General features: G+C 38.8%; 1 protein-coding gene across 2 annotated transcripts in view; it reads right to left on the bottom strand.

Annotated features, from left to right (window-relative positions):
- itga1 (integrin, alpha 1) overlaps nucleotides 1-24,721 on the bottom strand; it is a 39,441-nt gene that overhangs the window by 1,962 nt on the left and 12,758 nt on the right. Inside the window, exons 2-29 of one of the 2 annotated variants that reach the window (XM_043250311.1) lie at nucleotides 24,180-24,300; nucleotides 22,026-22,138; nucleotides 20,367-20,458; nucleotides 18,430-18,544; nucleotides 17,776-17,897; nucleotides 16,154-16,302; nucleotides 15,804-15,954; nucleotides 15,517-15,691; nucleotides 14,131-14,204; nucleotides 12,501-12,645; nucleotides 11,738-11,880; nucleotides 10,883-11,026; nucleotides 9,361-9,621; nucleotides 8,579-8,709; nucleotides 7,996-8,159; nucleotides 7,665-7,801; nucleotides 5,899-6,009; nucleotides 3,784-3,860; nucleotides 3,374-3,500; nucleotides 3,195-3,275; nucleotides 3,036-3,112; nucleotides 2,553-2,642; nucleotides 2,263-2,371; nucleotides 1,391-1,504; nucleotides 1,194-1,298; nucleotides 1,006-1,116; nucleotides 832-927; nucleotides 45-158 (exon numbers count right to left, since the gene is read on the bottom strand). In XM_043250311.1, the coding sequence (XP_043106246.1) occupies nucleotides 45-158; nucleotides 832-927; nucleotides 1,006-1,116; nucleotides 1,194-1,298; nucleotides 1,391-1,504; nucleotides 2,263-2,371; nucleotides 2,553-2,642; nucleotides 3,036-3,112; nucleotides 3,195-3,275; nucleotides 3,374-3,500; nucleotides 3,784-3,860; nucleotides 5,899-6,009; nucleotides 7,665-7,801; nucleotides 7,996-8,159; nucleotides 8,579-8,709; nucleotides 9,361-9,621; nucleotides 10,883-11,026; nucleotides 11,738-11,880; nucleotides 12,501-12,645; nucleotides 14,131-14,204; nucleotides 15,517-15,691; nucleotides 15,804-15,954; nucleotides 16,154-16,302; nucleotides 17,776-17,897; nucleotides 18,430-18,544; nucleotides 20,367-20,458; nucleotides 22,026-22,138; nucleotides 24,180-24,300 (3,449 nt within the window). The remainder of the gene's footprint in view (nucleotides 1-44; nucleotides 159-831; nucleotides 928-1,005; nucleotides 1,117-1,193; nucleotides 1,299-1,390; nucleotides 1,505-2,262; nucleotides 2,372-2,552; nucleotides 2,643-3,035; nucleotides 3,113-3,194; nucleotides 3,276-3,373; nucleotides 3,501-3,783; nucleotides 3,861-5,898; nucleotides 6,010-7,664; nucleotides 7,802-7,995; nucleotides 8,160-8,578; nucleotides 8,710-9,360; nucleotides 9,622-10,882; nucleotides 11,027-11,737; nucleotides 11,881-12,500; nucleotides 12,646-14,130; nucleotides 14,205-15,516; nucleotides 15,692-15,803; nucleotides 15,955-16,153; nucleotides 16,303-17,775; nucleotides 17,898-18,429; nucleotides 18,545-20,366; nucleotides 20,459-22,025; nucleotides 22,139-24,179; nucleotides 24,301-24,721) is intronic. The other variant, XM_043250312.1, reaches the window with a different exon arrangement.

Here is a 24,721-nt window from a genome sequence, read left to right as displayed (position 1 = left end):
GCCGTGTACTGAGAGCGTGCAGAGGAACGAAACATAAGCCTTACCTTCCATAAAACAAAGATGACGAGTGCCAGAATTAAAAGGCCTATTAGAATGCTGAGAATGATAATCCATAGAGGGATTTCGCTCCGTATGTCTTTGGTGACCTGAAACTTGACCTGCAGTAAAGATATAACACGGGTCACCACTGAAAAGACAGAACGTCTGAAAAAAGTTATAATTAAAAAGGAACCCCTGCATGGATGAACCGTTCACAATGAGATAAAATGCATTAAATCCCAGGTACTAGGTGTATGACTTTCTTGTTTTAGACGAGTGCAGTCAGAGTTATATTAAAAAATATCCTATATCTTCCAAGCTTTGGGAATTAGGGCTTGGGGAAATTGCATCCATTCGTCATAAAAAGTGTTTTCAAGCACTACTTTATCTGTTTGTGTCAATAGATTTTAATTACATTGCACATTTTTAAAGGCCGTTTTCTCAAAATGATTTTTTTCTCCTTTCAGTAACACTCTTTTCTGTCTCTTCTAAGAGTTCTGGAGCGACAGAATGAGATACCCAAAATTCCCCTCGTCTTACTATAATATTTCAAAATAATTAAACAGGACTTTTCGAGACTTGATTAATGCATGATTTACATATTTAAACCTATCATTTAGAAAAGAAATGATCATGTTATCAATCAACTAAATAAGTAAGGTGATCATTTTTGACCCCATTAGTTCCCCTGCAGTGTAACGCCATCATTTTGGGTAAAATATCCCTTGGAGGTTGTTTGAATAGCGGCTTATATTGATATTAGAGCAGAATCCAGGCAGCGTTCGTTCATACCTCTCTGGTCTTGATGTTATCGTTCAACACAAACAGGTCCGTGTCCTTGCTCTCCAGGATGGCGTCGATAGCTACGTGAATTTTGGAAAACTCTCCCTATAGACGAAGCATTACTGTTACTACAGCACACGGACAGATCACACGCAGCACGAGGGGGACGGAAACGTGACGGACCTTGATGAAGGTGGGACGCCACACTCGGAAAGAGGCGTTGACCTGCTTGAAGTCTCCGGGAGGGATTGTGCAGCTGAACGACTCGCAGTCATTTCCTTTTGTTTTGCAACTCTGTAAGAAAGAAAAGAGAGATGAGAAAAAAAGAAAACGCACTCCACGCGTTCGTGAGAAAAGCACCGCTTACTCACCAAAAGATATACACTCAAGGTCTCTTTTTTAGCAGTTACTGTGTAAGGCTTGTCAGGCGCGATGCCTAAAGGGTTAATCAGTCTTCCGGCATCGCAGACGATTCCCTGTAAGAGTGAAACGAGGCAGGTGAGCTATTCTTCAACCGCTCACGCTCTGCAGCCAGACCCACAAACAGCTCTGAGGAATGGACACCTACCGCTGTGAGGCTGACGTCTGTCATGTACAGCAGGACGTTTTTGAAGGACGTCTGATACGGAAACATTATCTTGAGCAGCAGCGGAGGAGTCTGCATTTCTGTATCCCTCTCGATCTTTTGAACGCAAAGAGAAATCAATCAGAAACCGATCATCGACAGAGCGTTCACACTCAAACCTGAATCTGGATCATTCCCAGTGACAATATGAAATTGGTTCAGTTCAAATTTATCTAAAGAGCTAATAAAACAACAACAGTGACCATAGTGCTGTACAGATAGCAACACAACAGCAAAAAATTATTCATATCCATATACCTAAATGAATAATACAGAAGGAAGAAATCTTAAATCTTAAAAAGCATATATGGCACTAAAAACCTTCATACTTATCTAGCTACCATAAAAAAAAAATTTCAAATGGCTTTTAAACTGCCAGAGCATTGGTGCATCCCTAATATACATATATACTGTCTGATGAGCACCTGCCCAGACTAGAGATTACATACTAATCGGTCACACCAATATATGCATTAAATATGCAAATATATGCATTATTTCCTCGCGATTGGTACATACAAATGTATTGCATAAACACACTTTTTTTGCATAATTGAACCTAATGGGAGCACATAGATAGAGAAGAGAGTCGGTGCTAAAACAGATCCTTGAGGTGTACCGCATTTCAAGAGGCCATGGAACTGATGTTTTTGACTCCAGATGACTCCTCAGCCATGCAGTGTCTTAGTTTAGCTAGTTGGACCATTTTAACTGCTATGACATGGACGCAGTTCTCTTTAAAAGTTCCTCATTTTGTTCACATGATGCCCTGTAAGTGATGACTCAAACTCCAGGTCGAGGTTTTTGGGTCTTACCGTGTAGCTGATCTTCAGCTCTTCCCCGATCACGCTAGTGTGGTTGAAAACACTGGGTATGGTCTCCTTCTCTTTTATTATGATGTGGTCCTCCTTCATATACTTGTTTCTAGGATAAAAACATGCGTTGATACAAGGACTAGCAGTCCTACCGTAGCTATATATAATCTGAACGTAATATGACCTTAAGATAGATAAATGACTTCATCTATGTCAGTGTATTAGCTTTACTGCTAATGGTCAGTTCCACTAGTTTGGGCAAACCTGATTGGTTGATTTAAAAGACTTACAGAGTGACTCTCAGGTTGGCTTCGTGCTGCACAGGGATGACGATGCTCTTAAAGTTGTCCTTCAAGGCTGAATCTAACTCCTTGCTATCACTGCGGTCAAAACAGTAATTAAACATCAGAATACGGTACACCTGTACTATGGAGGCTTGTTTCGGCCACTGAATAAAAAACAAAAAAGGCTTTTAATTTGAATTAAAAATGAATCAGAATTCAAAAAATATAAATTCACAGTAACAAGCTGTAAATAAAGTCGCAACCGTTTTTTCTCTGAATTATAATTTCATGAATTTATTTCTTTTTATAATTCTGAAACGAAGTTGTGAGATTTCGATAAATTTCGCAAACGCATGTGAAACGTTTAGAATTAAGACATTAATTATTCCTTTTCTTATTTAGTGCTGGAAACCATATTATTCTCTGTGTAATTGAGTCAAACTCAGTAAAAGTGTATTTAATTAGTGATAGGTTGAGGTCAATGCTTACGTGGCTGCAGTAACATTGATCACGATGTCCTTACGGATATGAGAGGGATTGGGCTCAAACTGGATTTTGAAGCTTTCCTGTTGGATCGACGCGATAAGAGCGTGAATAGAATGAGATATAATAATGCACGTTTATTTTACTGTAAGAGGCAAACCTCACCTTTTTGTCAGTTTTAAGAAAAGGGTATCCAACAGCACATACTATTTTGGTATTATTCGTTTCACAGTCTTTATCTTTGGGCTGCAAAAAAGTGACAACAGTTATTGACCTTTTGAACAGATTTAAGCGACTTTTCATTTAAAAGTCTTTCTTTTTGGATGCAGACGACGAATCCCAACCTCGACTTTCACGTAGTTGATGTTCTCGGTGTGGCTCAGCGTAACCTTGGAGTTGTAGGCGTTGTCTCCGCTGTTGTGGACGTCGATGTTCACATAAAACTTCTCCTGGTTACTTTTTATGAGAAGTCTATAGAAAGAGAGATGGACAAAGTCGGTTCCCATCTAGCGCTCTTGAAGACAAACCTGACTTGAGCAGCTGGTGCTGAATCTAAAAGGAGTATTTATTCTCTCAGAAGTCAACAGAAGGGGGCGGCAGACAACAGGAGATTACAAAAACACCCAGGAATAAACCAGAAATCATGATAGAGCCATTTCAGATGCTGTCATAATGATCAGAATTGTCGTTATTTACACATATATATGTATATCTATCTACACATATTGAACTGAGCTAAAACTATGAATAATACCTTGAGATGTTAGCCTTGGCGTTAAGGTGCAGATTAGCAACACACTTGTCTTTATTCCCACAGTCCACTAATGTGATCTAGATCAAAGAAAGACAAAGAGACGTCATAACAGACTGAACAGTCTTAAAACAAGCTGCAAGCCTCTTCCTCTCTCTTTAAGTTTGCCAAAAACTGCTGGTCTGAAGGATTTTCCGGCCTGCAGTCCTATCGGCTTTTGTTTTCCACACTGTCCCAACGACGTCGTTTAATTGTAAGAAATGTTTCCCACAAATATTTGTGCGAGGAATTGTTTTCCTGCTCCAGTTCTTTAGAAGAACAGAACTTGAGGGAGGAGCAGAGGTTAACTCTCAGTGACGTTTCCAGGAAGACGAACTCTTCCTCCTGATAACCTTGTCTCCTTGTGTGAGTGTGTGTGTGTGTATGTGTGTGTGTGTGTGTGTGTGTGTGTGTGTGTGTGTGTGTGTGTGTGTGTGTGTGTGTGTGTGTGTGTGTGTGTGTGTGTGTGTGTGTGTGTGTGTGTGTGTGTGTGTGTGTGTGTGTGTGTGTGTGTGTGTGTGTGTGTGTGTGTGTGTGTGTGTGTGTGTGTGTGTGTGTGTGTGTGTGTGTGTGTGTGTGTGTGAGTGTGTGTGTGTGTGTGTGTGTGTGTGTGTGTGTGTGTGTGTGTGTGTGTGTGTGTGTGTGTGTGTGTGTGTGAGTGTGTGTGTGTGTGTGTGTGTGTGTGTGTGTGAGTGTGTGTGTGTGTGTGTGTGTGTGTGTGTGTGTGTGTGTGTGTGTGTGTGTGTGTGTGTGTGTGTGTGTGTGTGTGTGTGTGTGTGTGTGTGTGTGTGTGTGTGTGTGTGTGTGTGTGTGTGTGTGTGTGTGTGTGTGTGTGTGTGTGTGTGTGTGTGTGTGTGTGTGTGTGTGTGTGTGTGTGTGTGTGTGTGTGTGTGTGTGTGTGTGTGTGTGTGTGTGTGTGTGTGTGTGTGTGTGTGTGTGTGTGTGTGTGTGTGTGTGTGTGTGTGTGTGTGTGTGTGTGTGTGTGAGTGTGTGTGTGTGTGTGTGAGTTATATAAGAAGCATCCAGTTCTGAATGGACTAGGAGTAAAAAGAAAGAAATAAGAAAGAAAAAAAAGAAAGAAAATAACAATTCAGTGATGCAACACAGTTTAGTTCTGCTATGAAGCAGTGCTATGAGAAAAATTGTACATTTTAATGTTAGATTTTAATTAATTATTTATTTTACATTTGAATTCACAAAACTGGCCACTGGAGTAATAATACTAGCACTATAAAATCACTACATTTGAAATATATTTCTTTATGCATTAAACATATATATTATTTCTTTCAAAACTTAATTTGCAAACAACACAGTATTAGCATGCCTGACAATTTGGGAAATTTTTTTTTATAAATATTTAGTTGTTGTTTTTTTTAACTTGAGTATTTGAGTATTTCTAAATTAATTTCACATTAATATAAATATTAAAGATATTCTTTAATTTGTAAACAACATGCTTGATTTTTCTTATGTTTATGAAGAGTATGGGTATTTATTTTGAGGTCATTTACAAAAATAGATAACTCAAATATCAAATCATATCATGTTTTTTTATTATGTAGTTATGTTTTTAGCACATTTGTATTTTTTTTTTTTACATTTTTATAAACTGAATGATTGCAAATGAACTCTTCAATGAACTCTTCCTCTTACATTTTAATATTTAATAATTAATTTCTAAACATATATATAACATATATATATATATATATATATATATATATATATATATATATATATATATATATATATATATATATAAAAAACACACACACCTGAGGAAATAGTTTAGATTCATTCAAGTCTAATAATTATGCATCACAAAAGAGTGACGCATAATCGTTTATGCTCACGTTTCACGTTTATGCTGGCAAAAAATGCACATTTAAATGAATAAATAATAATAATAATGACATGACTTCTGGAAATTCATCTGTGAACTTCAGTGAACTCTCTCATTATAAGTGTGTGTGTGTGTGTGTGTGTGTGTGAGAGCAGCTCAGAATGGAGACAGTCTTCATCATCCTAGCTCACAGCTGCTGTTCTTTAACGAGAGGAAGACAGCGCAGATCTTACGCTCTTGTTGAGTGACGTCGGTTTATCCCCGTCTAGAACTGGACCCGAGTCTTCTTCCGCCAGGCCGAACTCCAGCGTGACCATAATGGGGTCTCTGAAATCCAGTTTATCCTGCCGGGGATAGTAAAGGATGTTGCAAATTTTTTTCAGCTTAACGTTCGTCTAGCAGCTTATAAACGGACGGAAAAGCTACACACAGCCACCATTATCAAGTAGACACAGTATTTACTTAAAGAGATAGTTCGCCCAAAACAGGAAAATGTGATGAGTCCAAGCTGGAGACGGTGATAATTCAGAATGAGTTTTGAATGATTTTCTTTGAATTAAAAATCTTCAAAGTCACCTACAGCTTGGGCGCCCTGAGGATGAGCAGATGAGCACAGTTTTGGGTGAGCTGTCCCTTTAAGAGGTCGTAGTGAGGCGCAGCATCCCAGCCCTGACACGACGAGCATCTCTTCTTCTCAGCCTCAGAGAACCTCTGGCTTTTATTAAACTCAGGTCCTCTGCTTTCAAACGCTTAGTTTTATGCTCTTTATCTACTGAGAGATGTTTAAACGTAACATAATCTAGATCAGCGGCAAGAAAGATAGACAGTTAATGGTTTCGGACTTGCTTTATAAGAAGCCGTCCGGAGGGAGAGTAGTCTCCATTACAAGCTACCACTGCTTTACTTTTATTACACTTTTAATCGAAGCAACACACGTTAAATGCACCGATTTTAACACGTATACAGAGTTTCATATATATTTATTTATTTTTGGTTGCACTTTTATCCTTGTTTTGTCATAAAAGCCTTAAATCTTCTTTTTAAATCATCAATTTATCATAAGATATCATTTCCTGTTTTGGGTTTTCACCGCATGTTTTTGCATTTTAATAGAATAGTTCAAAGCTCTTTAAATATGTATAATATTTGAACAAAACTGCTTCAAGAAAAAGATCAAACACTATGCCAGATTACTTCACAGGGTTAACTAAAACCATAAAAAAACTTGTCATTATTCAAAATAAAAAATGATTTTGTTATGCAATATAAAAATTATTTAATATTAAAAATGTTTTATTTCTGCTAGCTGCCATGACAACATTGTTTAAGTTGAATCGATAAAAAAACTGCAATCAAAAACAATAATTGTATTATAAATGTAAATAAATATTATAAATGAAAATAAATCTATATAGTGATTAAAAATGACAAAAATATTGTTCGAAATTATACATCAACGATTTTAAAATAACACTGATACTTTTTTCTTTTTAAGAGTTGTATTTCTTTATTACGACATCAGGATGGTTGTACCACCCTGACATTTTTTAAAATTAATTTTAATTCAATTAAAATTTTAAACATATATTTTCATCACAGAAGAGGTGCATTCGAATAAATATATCAATATGATTCCTATGAACGAACAACTAACTTTAATAAAAAAGAATCTTAATTCTAGATTCCACTTCTGATCATTGCATTGTTTGTCTTCAAGGCTGTGTTCATTCATACACTGTTAGCATCACGCAACAAAACACTCTTAAACATAAAGCTGCTTGATGATGCCATAAAACAACCTTATAAACAACATCCGACGAACCTTTCTGTTTCACAAAAGCTTCGTTGGGTTCTTCAGATTATAAAAAAAAGTAAGAAAAGAAATGGTTCTTTGTGGAACCAAAAAGGCTACTTCTATGGCATCGCTGTGAAGAAGAAGTTTCGAAGCATCTTTATTTTTAAAAGCGAAGGTTTCGTAAGATAAGACTGATTTACTTGCCGACGTGTAGAAGGTGTGTTCTCTGCAAAGCTGGTCCACGATGGACTGGACCTTCTGCAGCCTCCTGCTGTCCGTTTCATTAAACCGGACTCGAGCAATCGCTCTCAGAGAATCCAGAGTCAAGCTGTACCTGATGACTGGAGAACAACAGCGTTTGATGAAGCTCATCTCGAGGCCGCTTCAGACAGTCTACAAAGACTTCTGATGCGAGGAACTGTTGAATGGAATAAGCGAACTCATTCTCCTAACCCCAAACCTTCCCTGACAGTCTACTCTGAGACACGTAGCTAAAGAGAATTAGTTGACGTGTAGCTAATGCATGGCTTCTCACCCGTTCCCGTGGTGCTTTTTTTGTCAGACTTGATTCGGTACCGGAAGCACACTCTGGTCTTCACGCATACTGTGGTCCTCCCTTGAACCTGACACGTCTGCTGCAGATTGATCTTGCTAGGGTCAAAGGTCATCTCGGCAACAAGTTCCGCGACATCCCGAGACCTGGATCAAACAAATGCAACAAGACGTCTAGAACTCGGTGGATCGCTCTGTGCGACGACAGCTGTGATAGACGTGCTCCTAAAAGACTGGGTGGAGACGGCAGAGGTCACTACTCTACATTCACAGGGTTTCGGGGTTTGGGAATCAGAGGAAACGCCGCCAAGAGTTTATTGGCTGGTTGGAGGCACTCTCACAATTTGGGAGGCCAGCAGAAATGGGTCGCAGCGGAGGGACGTAGCTCCCGACGGACGAGCCTCGGCCATGTGGGATGTTTAGGCTCGCGGCCAAATTGGAGACAGCTGCTGCGGGTGGGAACGTCCAGAGGCTAGCGGGTTCATACCCACGGGTTTATTTTAGCCCCGGGCCAAAAGCTGCGCTACAGGACAGATCGAGAGGAATAAAATCACCAAGACGTTCACCAGAAAAGCGCGGCTCCTCCGATTCCTCCGATGGTGACGTCGATGATGCCGTCATCGTTCAGATCCATGATGCCGTGGATCGACTGGCCGAAGAACTTCATGCGCTCTCCGTCTCCTCCGGCAGCGATGCGCTAAACACAGACACATACAGGTCACACATAACACTGATCAGTCCTGAAGAAGATCATGAATGATCGAGTACTGTGTGTGCAAATTACAAAACCGTGAGTGAGCTTATTATTAAGTAACTTTGCATTAATATATATTAAATATTCAATTCTATGAATTCGAGAAAACTTATTTTATTATATTTTTTATTATTGCATTATCCATTATACCGCATGCTCCAAACAAAAGTGAACTCATTTCTTATTAGTGTAAGAACGTATAAGCTGTTCACAAGTACTTAAAAAGCACATATTAATGTCTTAATCTGTATTATCATATTTTATATCACATTTATATCACAAATGCAGCACAAGCATTAAAGACAAGAATATGTTACTGTTTGCAAGTTTAAAAGTTTTAAAGCGCCCCTATTATGTGTTATGAAAGGTTCATGATTTGGTTTCGGGAGTCCAAAACAACGGGTTGCCATGCATGCAAGGTCAAAAATCAGCTTTGTTGTCTTGCATTTATGTTTTAAAACGACTCGTTTCGATGATTCAGAGTCGCCTCTGTCTTTTGAGAAACAAAAACCTTGCACTTTCAGGTTTTCCTTCTCTCCGAGCTCTGTTACACATCGCATGAAAGCTCATTTTGAGCCCTTGATGATTCTTTACCTGCACATACTTCTCCTTTATGGATTTGTGAGAGCCGTGGTAAATATACACGGCCCCTCTGTGGTCGTTCTCCAGCGGTGACCCGATCACTATGTCTCTGTATCCGTCCAGGTTGAGGTCAGGGACGGCGGCGATGGCGGTACCGAAGCGTGCTCCGCAGGGCTCGTTCTTACTGACGCTCTTACAGGTGCTCTGGGAGTGAGCCGAACAGCAGGTCTGATTCACCGGCTTCAGAGTCATCTCGTGTTCAAACAGCCCGTCCTGAGGATAGAAGTGAGAGTAATAAAAACGAAAGGACGACTATTTTCTCCTGTGCAATAAATGCCTCAAACCAAGAAACGTACTGTCGATTAATATGACAAACTGGTTCTAGCAACCTGAACAAGGGTGCAGTCCACACAGAGAAGTTTGTTACCTCATGCAAAAATCCCCATCGACCGTTCACACGTTTCTATGAAACTAAGTCTCTAATTTAAAATGTTGAATGTGTTGTTGTTCCTCTTTACTAGTTATGGCGCCAATTAAACATGAATAAACATCAGAAGGTATCTTTTTATAACTGCATGCGCAACTATATACACTATCTTCAATATTATACTGCTATAGGGCTGCACAGTTACGACAGAAATCATAGTCGTCGATTATTCCCTTGCAATTGTAATTGTGACTATTAATTACAATTATGTTTATACTTTGGCTTGAAGCAATGCATATCATATTTTTTAGCTGAAAATGAGCTAAAAACAGCTTTTCAACAGTATTATAATAAGTTTAAGTTTCAAATGTTAATTATACATCAGACTGAATTCGTCTTTAAATAAAAAAGACGAAATATGCATAGTATTGTAATGCTATACTAAAACTAAAACAATGCAAAAACCCTTCATGCAGAAAGAAAAGACACACAGAATTATGTATAAGTGCCATCCAGAATGAGATTGAATGAAGAAGAAAGAAGAAAATAAAGAAAGAAAGAAGAAAGAAAGAGCAGCTGATATGCAAATCAGTCGGTTAGAGTTCTTGCACGTTCTTCTTTTTAACTTTTAAGAGTTGAATTCACATCCAGAGATTGAAAGGAGCCTGATTGTGTGTCTTGATTTGATTTGAAAATCATGGAAAATAACATCAAGAGTATGTGCGATCGATACAGCTCCGCCTCGTAAAAGCAAGCGCTTCACGAAGAAGCACTGACCAACGGACAAAACCTCAAAACTGATGGAAATCGCTCCATTTAAACCACTATTTTGGAAGCTGTTGAAAGCAGGTGCTCCGCAGAGGCTGGTATTTTGCTGGAGATATTACAGTTTCATTAGATTTCCATTCCCATGATGCCAAGCCCCTACCCGCGCCCTCATTCCAAGCCCTCCTCTGCTCTGGGAGCACTTATCTCAGGCTGAACATCAACCCAACACACACTCCCCGAGGACAGATCAGATTTACTGCTCCCACATGCTCTCCTCCACACGTGTGTTCAGTTTGTGGAACGAGGCGTATCACACACGGATTAAAGACACATACACACCTCCTTGAGTCTGTAGACGTAGACTTGACCTTGTTCGTCCCTCTCCGGACCCATGAACATGGGAGCTCCGACCAGAAGGATGTCGGTGTAATTGTCACCGTCGATGTCCTGAGTCTGGAGGACGCTGCCGAAGTAGGAGCCGATCTAAGAAGAACACGACACACTTAATCAAGACCCCTGAGGACCAAACTTCGAGTGAGACTTGCAAAAAAAAATTCACTTGAAGTTTATGTTATCCAATGATTTTTGATATTTGCTTTAAAGTCATAATCTGCAATGCATGCTCTAAATCCTGATCTGAATCCAATGATTCACTTAGCATGCTTTGAAGTCATGATCTGAATCAAATAATTTGCGATACACACTTTGAGGTACCGATCTGAATCAAATGATTTGTGATACGTGATTCGATTGGATCACTTTGAAACAGTAAATCATTTTGTGATGCAATGATTCAGAGTTGTGTTGCGTTGTGTTCTTTGCTTGCTGTCTCTACATGATTTTTGGTTTAAATAACCGTGAAAATGAAATAATTCCTAAGGTACAATGTTTTAGTAAACGTCGTATAAAAAAAAGTTTTAAAAAGCGACCCCCTCTGTATTTTTCAAATTTATATATATATATGTATGATATTGATTTTGGAGACATATTATTTATATACAAAAGTTCACATAATTTCTTTATTTTCTTATGAATTTGATGTGGAATGTGATCTGAACATGTTTTAAATTTCATTTTATTTCATCTACTTTTGCATTTGGAACCTTCAAATATTTCCTGTTTTCTCGAGGTGAAATATGATCGCTTTCTGGGCGATCCTCCCCAACCAGTTTGAGGCTGTGGTTATGAAAGTACCTGCTCTCCTTTCAGCATCTGTGTTATAGTGACGTTTCCTCGGTGGAAGCGGTAGACGGTGACCCGGCCGCTGTGGTTGAAGCGTGGTGCTCCTGTGATGTACAGCGTCCCGTGGCGTGTGTTCGCCGACTGCACGTCATAACCTGCGAAAAACAAAAAAACCCACGCCGCAAGCTTCACCACCGCTCGACTAACCCAACCTCGCCGCCTTCACAGCCGCCTGGACGCTTAACGAGAAACAGCTGGGGCCCAAATTATAAACTTTTTCATTACAGCAGGAATAACGCTACAATAAACCAGTCTGACTGATTATAAATCAGCGTTGGTGAAACTGTGCTTCCGTGCAGCTCGCTCTCCAAACATCTCCACTCGTTTAAACGTACTGCTTTTGTTTCTGGAGCAACGGCCTTAAAAGGGGATGTGTGGAGAGTGTGAGTGTTTACCGGACGGCAGAAGATCGTGACAATGTGTTTAGACTACTAGCACCACACTGTCCTCTGCTTGTCTCTCCGAGGAGAAGATTATGAAGTTATAAAATTCTTGATATGCATATACAGCGTCTTTTGGTACAACCATTCAAGGCCTTGGCGTATTGCCTTTCTAGTGGTTTAGTCCCTAACTAGGCTTGAACTCAGAGCTATAGGCAGCTACTAATGCAACTGTTGCAATAAATGAACACAAACTCATTTACGATATTTGCTGATTCCATTATTTTCTCGAAGCGGGCCAAAAGAAGAGGTTAAGTGTCATTCGTAGCTCTCACCTATGTATCCCGCCGTGCCCTCGTATCTCTTATCTGCAGGGTCGCGGAAGGTGTTTCTTTCGGGAACGACGAACTCTTGGCCGGATTGCATCACTACAGTCCCGTCCCATTCGAAAGCCCCCACGGCTCCCAGCATCACACCTGCCTGTCACAAACAGAGACGTTACATTACATAAGAATTACAAGCACATTTCAGCTTCCACTTACAATATGTGCGCTGCTGTACTGTGTGTGTGTGTGCGTGCGTGCGTGCGTGTGTGCGTGCGTGTGTGTGTGTGTGTGTGTGTGTGTGTGTGTGTGTGTGTGTGTGTGTGTGTGTGTGTGTGTGTGTGTGTGCGTGTGTGTGTGTGTGTGTGTGTGTGTGTGTGTGTGTGTGTGTGTGTGTGTGTGCGCGCTGATCAGGCTTTATATAAAAGCATCAATGAAATCTGTTCGTTATACTGTTAAAATCAACCTAAAGGCTTTTAGGATGTTTCATGATGAACTCTGATGTTTCAAAGGTTTAAGTGAGGGACAGAAACGTGTTGGCCTTCATTACTTTCTTCATTTACCGACTTGAGTAAATTATGAGAATTGTAGTTATAACTTATTCACTATTAACCACGACTTTTCCCTCACTAACGACCTAATTTGCTGTTTATTGACATTTAGTGCATGTAGCAAAAGGTCAGGTAGAATATAGTTGACTCCTACTAATAAATGGCTAATATTCTAGTAATATGCATGCTACAGTAATAAGCAACTAGTTAAAAGACCCTAAAATAGAAGTGTTACCAAAAAACAAGTCAATTGCTCAACTGATGAAGATCATTCATAACTAATAAGAAGACATACCTACAACAGAAACACATTTACTGAATGCATTTTTCAATGTCAAACATTTGAAATGTTTTATGCAAAAAACTATTTTTAAAGAAATGGAGGGACATTCTGTGGATTTTGGAGTTTGGTTCACCAAAAAATGTAATATTAATACCTGCATCCCTAATCCTACTCATTACCTAAACTTAACAACTACATTATTAACTATTAATGAGCAGCAAATTAAGAGTTTATTGAGGGAAAAGCTGTAGTTAATAGAGAATAAGTGTTACCCTAAAGTGTTACTAAGTTACATTTCACAATTAAAAGAATGTGCCTCAACTACATGGATGGAAACATGGCTAATAAGAATGGAGGTGAATGGAAGTTAATTCATAAATGTTAAAATACTCACCGATTCAGTAGTAAAGCCACTGGCCATCTATGTTTATTAACACAATTTTAATGTGAAAAAACCTTTCCTGCATTACAGTCATTACTCTGCGGTGTCTAAAAGCTAAAACAACTTCAAAATAGAAAGAGTTCTGCATCCCAACAGAAAACTCCCCCAAACCCTGCTCCATTGACTTCCACGCCCCGTTCTTACAGGACGTGACTACAAACGATTTATTTGTTCCCATCGCACTTTATGACTAAGGACCGAACGGTTTAAAAACGTTGTGCTGGTGAAGTAAGACAGCTGTCTCTGATAAACCGAGAAAGGATGTGAGACAGATTCAGAGCACTTCCGTCTGTGATTCAGATCCACGCTTCCTCTGTAGTCACACACACACACGACACAGCAGCGTACAGCCCAGAAGACACTTACTCGAGACGTGTGCGCGCTGAAGCCCGACTGAGACATCTCCATCTCAAACGAGGACGTGTGGTTCTCAGATGTGGCTGTTACACAAACACCATTATTACACTCCTGACGCAGGTTTCCTGAAAAATGCTCGACAGCAAAAATGTCAAATATGATATACTTTTCTAGATAATTTCATGACTACAATGGAAAAAAATGTATATAAAACGGAAGCTGTGTTTGCCGGTAATCTACTGTAAAAACATACGGTAGTAACACTTTAGGTTTTAACTTAAATACTGTTAAATACAGTAATTTCATTAAGTGATATAATGTTACTATACCAACCTAAAAAACACTAAACACCATGATTTGTTAAACTTAAATATCCAATAAACATTTATTTTATATAATTAGATGTAACATACAACCCTAATAAACATAACTGATCAGAAAACATTTTCAATTTCGAAAACAATGTCCATTTACAGATTTTTCCTGTAATTTTACAATCTTTTTACTTTTCACCATCAAAGTGTCTAAAATGTCCAGTGCAGTTTTTCAGTGCATATAAAGGGGGAACTTACAGTTAACCAGTTAACAGCCTTTTTACAGGCGTTTTCACAGTTTCGTACAGTGTAGATAGTCTCAGTTAAAGTGAGTGCTTTTTGAGGAATAAAAAAAGATGCAGATGAGTTTGACTCTTCATCAGGTTTGTAGAAATGTATCTCTGCATCAGTGTCTCAGCAACAGATGCTGTGCAGTGAATGGGTGCCGTCAGAATCCGAGTCCAAACAGCTGATAAAAACATCACAATAATCCACAGCACTCCGGTCCAGCAGTTAACATCTGGAGAAGACGAAAGCTCCGACAAATCCATCAAGATGTGCTTCTAGTCTGAACATTTAACTTCATTTTTATCTTTACTTTCAACTTACCAGTCAAAATACTAATTCATAATTTATAATAACGCTTCATCCAGTGAGTTCTTTCTCATCAAAATCCCAAATATTCGATCAATTGTGCTTCATCTGTGCATATTTCAATCCTGATTCAGACAAGACGACTTATACACTGGATAAAGCAATATTATGAACACAGGACGTATATTATAGCTGGAAGAAATGGCTAGAAAGCTAAAAACATCTTAATGACTTCACAATGCATTAACTGATGGAGTGTTTTTATCAGCTGCTTGGACTCTCATTCTGACGGCACCCATTCACTGCAGAGAGACTCTTCAAATCTGATGAAGAAACTAACTCATCTACATCTTGAATGGCCCTGAAGGTGAGAACTAATTTTCAGGTGAACTCTTCCTTGGATTTATCATCTGCAAAGTGAAAACCGTATATCCAGCCGTTTAACGCTTACATGAGCACACTAAACATACTACACGAGGTGTGTTACCCTCTAAGGCGAAGATCTTGCTTCCTAAGGCATCCACGATGGTCACTAATGCTTTTTCATCCGACACGTTGAAGAAATGATCGCTTTTGTCTTCGCTAGCAATCGATTCGATCTCAGCAACAAAATTCTGTATTTCTTCCAGGGTTTTATTTTGTCGGTTATAGTCACCAAGGACCTACAAAAGACAAAAAGACATGTGACGCATTAAAACTAAACAGGCATGTATCTACACTGTAAACCGAAACCACTGAATCCACGAGTCATGATGTTTATTAAACGATACTTACAGCGACAGCGAACCGCTCGATCCCATCTTCTTCACACTCTTTAATGACCTTTTCCAAATCGTAGTGGTCATGTGACTCGCCGTCTGTGACGATCACCATGACCTTTTTGACCCCTGGCCTCGCTCCTCGCTCCGCTGTAAAAGCCTCTTTCCTTTTGAAAACAAAGTATAACGACGATTAGGGGATTTTTCTGAAATGCAGACTTTTAATTGATATCATTTAATACAATTCAACTTCTTATTCCCCTTTGCCTTGATGACCATGTTATGCAGATTACATGTTATCAAACCGTTTCAGTTTTAAACGTACAGCCTATTTTCAGATTTGAAACGAGTCTCACTGGTTAGTACCTCGCCGTGTCGATGCCGAGGGCTGTCATGGTTTTGTGGCCGGTTCTTTGAGGTATTTTAGCAGCTTCGTTGAGAAGCTCATCTCTGTTACTGAACTGGCTGAGGTTGAAGATGTGGCCGACATCGTCTCCATAAGACACGATGCCCACCTGGAGAACCAAACAAAGAGTCAGATGCATGGCTCGGACGAGTCCGGGTGGCCTTCGGACGCACCGTCGTCTCTCTCTGTCTGTGCTGACTCAAAAGTGAGCTCATGCTCTCAGAAAAGCCCTTCCAGCATTTATTTAGCCACGGAATATGCGGTCTTCCCCCGGCTCATCGCTCTGGAGCCGTATTTTCCAGCGGTGCGCTCAAGAAAGCCTTTATTTCCCTAGCATCACGCCACCCGGTAGCTTCTCCATGGAAAGTCTTTATGTAATAGTGCTTGTGTTAGTGTTAGCGTGAGCTGATGACAGATCCTCTTACGTGCCACTAACCGCTCGCTGCTTTCACAAAACACATTACTACGGTTTTTAACAAGAAAACAAAACCGCTAAAGAGTTATTTCACCCAAAGATTTAAATTCTTTCACTTTCAAAGTTATTGTAGTATCATTAAAAAAATATGCTTTTATTTTTAGTTCAGTTAAAGGTTTAGTTTTGTTTGTTTTAAATTTTTATAAGGGTTGTTTTATGTCTATATAATAGTGCTGGGCAACAATTAATCCTGATTATTCACATACAAAATAAAAGTTTTCATGTACATATATATGTACAGTATGTGTGCTGTGTGTATTTATTATGTGTATATAAAGTCACATATAAAGCATATATTTAGAAAGCATTTACATATATATATATATATATATATATATATATATATATATATATATATATATATATATATATATATATATATTTAGATTCATTTATATATAAATATTTTTAATATATAAGCATATTATTTTTTTCTGATATATAGTACACATAAAACTTTTTTTAGTTTTTTTAGTTTAGTTTTTAGTTTGTAATTGTAGTTTAGTAATTTTTAGTAATTTTAGATGCTATTAGTTTTGATTAATTGTTGCCCAGCACTAGTGTATATATATATATTTTTTTTATTTTGACTTTTATTTTTAAAATAAGATATTGTTTTTTTCAGCAACCACTTAAAATCACTGCAACTAATTTATAAAAATGAATTAATTCTAATATAAATATGAAAATGTATAATTATAATTAACAAAAATACCAATAAATAATAATATGATTTATTTTTAACATTTACATAGAGATTCAAATTAAAGTTGAAAATATAAAAACGTTTTTTTTTTATACTTGTATACATTTATTATGCACTGCGGAAACAGAGCTTCAGTAATTTTTTCATTTATTAATTTTTAAATAATTTTTTTGTCCATACATTGAAATTCTTCAAAATATCTTTTCTGGGTTATAAAACAGGAAAGTCAGCCATAGATGTCTGGAACCGCTTCAGGGGACATAAATGATGACAAAATCTTCATTTTTGACTATAACTATCCATCTCAAAAAACAGCTCTTGTTTAACATCCAGTGACGCAGTAAGTGGATATTTAGCTGATATTATTTCTTAAAGTGTTTCAAGACGAATTAGACCCTCACCTGGGCCGGTCCGATTGTAATGTTCTGTAGAAATTTGACGAGGAAATCTGTGATGGGTTCCCACGGGTAGATGCTGTTGGAGCCGTCCAGCACTATGACAATATCCATATCCTGCTTGCACTCTGAAACAAGCAAAAGAAGCAGCTTCCTTACAATCATACAGCGAGAAAGAGAAAGAGTTACTCCCGAAAGCCAGCGGACAACTGTTACGTTCACATGACACAGACGACTGAACCTGTGCACACTTATAGAAATGCTGTGAAAGGTTTTGATCCATGAAGTCAGAAGTGAGGCTGACCTCGCTGTGACACAGAAAAAACTCACTTTTTGTATATGGAAGAAAACAGATGTGACCTTTCATCAGAAAGAGTATAGTTTATAGAACGTAGTTAGCACATCTGTTTATACCGTGGTGAATAGAGACTTCTGCACTATATACCGTTTAGAATCAGGCTGAAAATTCAGATGAAGCGATGCGTGGGACAGTGCCGGTTGTTGCTCTGAATCATCATACGGTGTGTGTGTGTGTGTGTGTGTGTGTGTTTATGATGAGTCTCTGGTCCTGTCAGCTCTCATAAACACAGTCCTAACATGGACATGCGGTTTATCGGCTGGAATGCTGTAATGTACACTCGCAGCACGTGTGTGTCGTACCTTGTACAGTCGGAGCGATGGAGTTGAGCACTTTGAAGGAGGAGCTGACGTTGGAGCAGATCCCGGTGATGTACTGCTGTTTTCCACACATGTATCCGTACTGAGGTCCACAGGCCTGTCCGGAGGAAACCAGAGCGCATCAAACTTTACAGTCCTCACAACAACTAAAAAATTCAACAATTTGACTGGAGAGTTGTGTTAATTTCTTCAACGAAAGCTTTTTTGCCTAACACTGAAACAACGTGAAGATGAAGACTATGTCAACGTGCAATTATATTGATAAAATAAAACTAAAATGCATCTAAAGAGATAAAATCATTACCAAAAACCTCCTTATTTTTGTCTAAAAAGGAGACAAAATGTTATTGTGGACTGCTCTACACTCCTCTACTAGGCAAGCTTTCATGTGTGAGGTTGCCAGATATCAAAAAAGCCCTGGATCAGAGCTTCGCTGTTATACGGATTCATTTTCGGCCCTTGTTTTATGCAATCTGGCAACCATGTGCACACACTCAGATGATGATGTGAAAACACTGACAAACAAGCCGGAGTTTAGCCTGCTAAATTAAAAGGGTCCGATGATTTGATTTCAAGTGTTCCTTTCTCTCTGGAGCGTTAAAGCTGCACAGATAAGATCCATAAATATGCAAAGAGATATTTTTAATAATAAGAGTTATGACTTTTCAAATATTTTATAACACTATCCAAATGCAAACGCAATCCAAATCCTCAAAGAAAGTAGGCGGAGCTATCGTTCTGTCTGTAGTGTTGCTGAGGGCGCCATGTTCTGGAGACGCTCTGCTTCTTAAAAGACGACACGACTAAAAAAGCACTCAGTCAAATGCTATTGTTTTAACAGAGAAATAGGGTATTGCTATTTGGAATTAATGAAATTGCTTGGAATTTCACTGTTATAATATTTTATGATAATAAATATGCAGATAATATTTTTATAAGTCTTTGCTAGAGATTAATTTCTATAATAAATGCCTATGATAAATCAGTACAGTACATTTATGCTTACTGGTGAAAGTGCAATACCTGAAGATCAAAGTACTTTTGTCAAATGACAAGAACCGTTAATATTTTGAGCAAAAATAATAAAATGAATAAATAAATAAACAAACATTTATGAAAATTCAGTTTTCAGCTTTATGCCAAGAATAAATTGCATTTTTAAAATATATTCAAATATAAACCACTTGTAATAAAATGACATAATATCACTGTTTTCAAACGTGTAAATAAATGCAGCTTTGTGGAGCGTAAGAGACTTCTTTACAAAGAACAAACCTGAACTTTTATACAGTCTTGTGGAATATTTCAATTGTTTCTGTAACTGTTGAGAGCTGAGACCTCCCACAGTGAATGATTTAACTTGTAATGTTTATGTGGATCTGTTTCCGTTTCAGTCCCACGTGATCGTACGTGAGCTGCAAACATGGGAATGTTTTACATGGAATATTTCTTTATTAAAACATCATTTGTCACACTCAGATAAACTAGAGAATCTAAAAAGGTGATGAAAACGTGCTGAAAGCGTCCAGCTGTCACTTGCTTTAATACAGTTTCCTAAAGCAGTTTTTATAACAACTCAAATAAGCTCCTACTCTTCCATTGCGTTTTTTTTCCCCTTTGCACAGAATATCAGTTTATCCATTCGGATTGCATTCATAGAGGACTCCTGTTTGATCCCGTTAAGTCCGGCTCCAAATTATAACATTTTTTTTCAGCTCTGGAAAAACGGCGTTTTCGTGAACGGCACGAACTCTGACAGTGTGTTGAGTCATAAAATATAACCAAACGCAGACAGAATGTCACGGCCGTTCTATAATTATAAGCATTAAGTAGAAAACCAAGTGTTTCCGCGAAGCTTTTTTAACGTAATGATTTAGAAAGTCTGTGATCAGGCACTATTAACTAACAGCGCTCCCTACCAGAAAGCCTTTGCCGTCGGGGTTAACCACCAGCGTCGTCCCCATCGTCATGTTTTCCTTCACTTCATTTATGTTCGGAATGGTCGTGTTTTCTGCAAGAAAAATAGACAAATATGCACTCACGGTAAAATTCATATGAAAAGAATATCTAAACAAACCCCCCCTGCATTTTCCCATATTTCTGGATTGAACGCTTTTGTTCATACAAGGACCCTCGAGACTGGTTTTCTACTTGCCTTTTTAAAAACAAAAGACATCGCTGGAGTCTTTATGTGGAGTTTTAAATAAGAGAGAAACACAAACACACCACGTGAAGCAATGTAAGCCACGGGCATGAAACTAGCAGAAAAATAATATCGTGAAAGCAATCCACGCTGAGGCGTTTAAAAAGAGGAAACAGCCAAAGCACTGAGATCAAAATTCCTGTTTAGATCCCTGCAGTAGTGAAGGACGACATGCAGCATTGATTATTATCTGCTGAAGGATTATGTAATTACGTGTAGATTAGACATTAAAATGTTTTTTGGAACACTTCCTGTCTGGGCCTCCTCTGAGAGCCGGACGTTAAAACAGATTCAGTGCTAGAGACAAACAAACTGCGAGTCTCCAAATGTCCGCATTTCATCAAGATACGTATTTACTTTCTGAATGCACATTCTTGGCCTTTTTATCTTTTAAGTTCATGGTTCACGTTTATGACTAATATTTTGCGAGCCACGCCCCAAAGTTATTTTCTCCTCGGGGCAATGCATGGCATCTGTAGAGGCTCGCTGACAGGCCCGGGTCTGAAAAAGACCTTTTCTGAGCAAGCACACAGCATATTAGACACCGACCAAACCAATCTCCCCAAATACAAACAAAGAAACTGGGAGATGCAAAAACAAAACAGTAAGAGCCTCAGTGCCGGCTTGCTCTTTTCACTCTGAATCGTCGAGGCTTCAGATAGAAGTATCAGCTAAATACATAGAATAAATGTAAATGAGGTCAAAGTCTCTCTGGTGCTCTCGGGACACTGTCCAGTGTTCTTACGGTTTGCTCCGAGCGGGTTTCACAGACTACATCCAGGTTAAGAGTCCAGACACAAGCCTTCCTAAATTCATACGGATTATACGTAGATTATAGATTATAAGAGAATCGCTTATTAGCAAAGTTGTGCTGCTTTGTATTGTTTGTATAAATTGCATAACTTTTTAGGGATTCTTGTTCTCAACTGTAAACTGAAAGCATGCTTGCAAAAATGTAAGATTACAAGCTAACAAGACTTGATCAAATAACGTCATAAATCAAGGCATTTCTTTGTTGAAGAGTTGTGATGATGAATCTGTAATTGTTCTTCAGGACTGAGGAAGGGCGTGTGATTTCCTCTCTCTGGAGGTTAATTTTGTAAAGATGATTTGAGAACTTCATTCTCAGATCTAGAGGAGGTTGCATGTCACGTTAGAGTCTGTTTATCTGCTGAAAACAGATTGAGTCACGCAGCAGTCAGACTAATACCAACTGAGGAAGTTTGTCTGTTTCTCGCAAACTGAGGTAATGTCTGTTACTCTTTTCTGGTGGAACCACACCCACAGAGAAAACACACAGTAAACACAGACAGAAGACACACAGAAACAGTGTGCGGAAAACATGAACACAGCTTTCAGGAAGGCCACCTCTCACCTGGCAAAAGGAATTTTTCACATGTAGCGTTTTTGTTTTGTCCCACGGGGCACCTGTAGACGTCTCCGGTCCGTTTCGCCGGCTGTCCAGTCAGAGGAGAACCGATCAGAACCCTGCGGAGAACGGCAGGAAGTAAAGAGCGGGGTCATTTATCCCTGACCGCGAAAAAACCCCTTGGGCTTTGTGAGAAAGTGGAAGCACGCTGAGCCAAAGTGCAGTTGATTGATTCGCCAGTTTTCCAGTGGGAAAGAAAAGCATAAGATAAATATGAGCGTGCTTATTTTTAAATATTACAGTAAAATGGAACATATGTGAGAACGGCGAGGAGAAAAGTGTTTCTTTTTTCCCAACAGTATGAGTACGATATTGATGGATGTGTGATGTTTCACCCTGAAGCCGTCTGTGATTTATGTGCTTTACAGTGAGATTACATGAAAGGTTGTTTACGTTTAGCTCGGTTCTCTGCTACCTACATCTGAGTGCACTTAACAGAATAAAGAACGCTCGGCGTGTTCCTCAGCTCTCTTTTTTTGACAACAGTGCTAAAAGTAGACATCCTCGTGTAAGCATGTAAACAACTCAAGTCATTAACATTCCTGTGAACAAATGGGCTTTGACACAAGAGAGAGTTATAAGACCAGTCACCTCCAGGATCTCGAACTGCCTCGAATGATAACTGACAAAAAATGCTAACCTTTTAATGAACTACATATTGCATAAGTACACAGGGAGGAGGATGTTAAGTTAAAGCACAAAGTTTATCCACGTAAGTCTTCTGGAGTTATATGAGAGCTTTGTGAGAGAGAGATTCACCTCCAACGTAACGTTAAGATCTCATTTGTGCTCATATGCGTTGGAATATTATGCATAAAGATAAATCAATAAATGGCTGTAATGCATACGAGAAACGTTGTGCACATAGTCACTGACGTCTTAAACCACTTCTAGGATAGCTTTATGAGCAGGAGCATACTCCGCAAAACATACTTTTGGGCATAAAATGTGGATTTAAGTCTCGAAATTGAATACAAATGCTTAAAATCTAAAGCCAACTGAAGCAGAATGATGATTAAGTGTTACTAACTTCTTGTACAAATGTGATTTCCTTGGATTTCTTTTTTCCTTAAACAATTTTTGCTGCTTCGCTGTGCTCAAATACACCTAACGCGCTCTTTAAAATCCATCCCGATCCCGTGTCAGATCTAGGCGAGGTTTGGGCCACCTGTGAGAGGTTTATGTGAAGCTGTCTCGGGGCTTTCACACCAGCTGAGGTGTTTCTCTGGAAGTTGAGGGTTAATCATTACAAACGTGCTGCTGGACACATTTTTAAGAGACTACAGATGTCTGAATTCACTGAGGTTTCGCTGAGGGGAACTGTTTCGTACAGCAGGGAATCCTTTCCATTTATTTATATTCGTAATGGAGTTAGCAGGTACATTGTCTTGATGACTTTATTGGAAAAAAACGAGCCATTGCAAAAGCAGACCACATCAGCGGTGCCCAAAGGTTTACAGTAACAATGATTTGTTCCTTCAGATCTAAAGGTTCTAATAATATACAGTAAACACTAAAGTAAATCGCACACCTAGGGCCAGCTTTAATAAGAGTACTGTCAGCGCTGTCAGTAAAATAGTAAGTGAGGAATTAGAGCAGAGAAGGAGTGGATGTAGTTAGTTTTGCACCTAACCTTGAATATTGATTAAAAGGAACCAATACGAACACACTATCCAGACATACTGTTTGTCAAGCCATGCTATTTTTAATTAGCTTCAGGAAATAAAACGTTTTCTAACTCACAACTAGGAAGTCAGTACCAGCTCCAGGGACGCAAACGTGGAAAACCTCCAGTAAACTTCAGGAGCATATCATACGTTTTGGACTCTTTTCAGGAGTTTTTGGAATCTTCTGGGAAGTTTTGGAAAGTTTCTGGAAATTTACCGCAACCTTGGCAACCCTAACAAGGTCATAACTTCTTTTTTCAACGTACATATGTCTTCTTTATTCTTTATTTGTGACTGCACTCATTTGTGCTGCACTCGGTAGATTTCCTCAGTCAATGTGTAGACGCTGTTTTGGAAGTGTGCTCTCACGCTAATTTTCCCTGTTTAGTAAAACCGGCCCATGAGCATTTATAGAAATAATACAGAAACATACCACTTTCCCTCACTGTTCTCGAACTGCTGGACGGTGTATCCGAACATGTCCTCCACCGGTCCGCTGAATGACATCTGGTTCTTCTCGTCCACATTGAAACATGACAACCATGGCAGCAGAGCTATTAAGATAAAAAGACAAAATAAGCATCACGTACAATATGCATCCCACTTTATCTTATAAATAAGGGTTAGTTTGTCCAGTGAAAGAAATGTTTCCAATGAGCACATGATATAAACGCTAGTATTTACCAAAAAGCAAGGCCTGCAAGTTAAAGTGCCTCTAAAGTGAATGAAAATTTTAAATCTGAAAGCGCTCTCAAAAGAAAGAGTCGACTCTGAATCCCTGAACAAGTCATTTTTGAAACGAATCCCAAGCTGCTTCATGTTGAAGTCAAAATTAAACATTAGCATATCTCCGCCCATTTGTTGGTGCGAATGAAAACGCAAATTCATTCTTCGCCACTAGATGGAGTGTTAAATGCTGACGAATCGTTGAACAAAAAGTTGTATAAAATAAAAGCATGCATGTCGACCTGTTGT

This window comes from Puntigrus tetrazona, chromosome 10, assembly GCF_018831695.1.
Source record: "Puntigrus tetrazona isolate hp1 chromosome 10, ASM1883169v1, whole genome shotgun sequence".
Taxonomy (NCBI): domain Eukaryota; kingdom Metazoa; phylum Chordata; class Actinopteri; order Cypriniformes; family Cyprinidae; genus Puntigrus; species Puntigrus tetrazona.
Note: the sequence above shows the minus strand (reverse complement) of the source record. Positions and strands in the feature narration are given on the sequence as shown.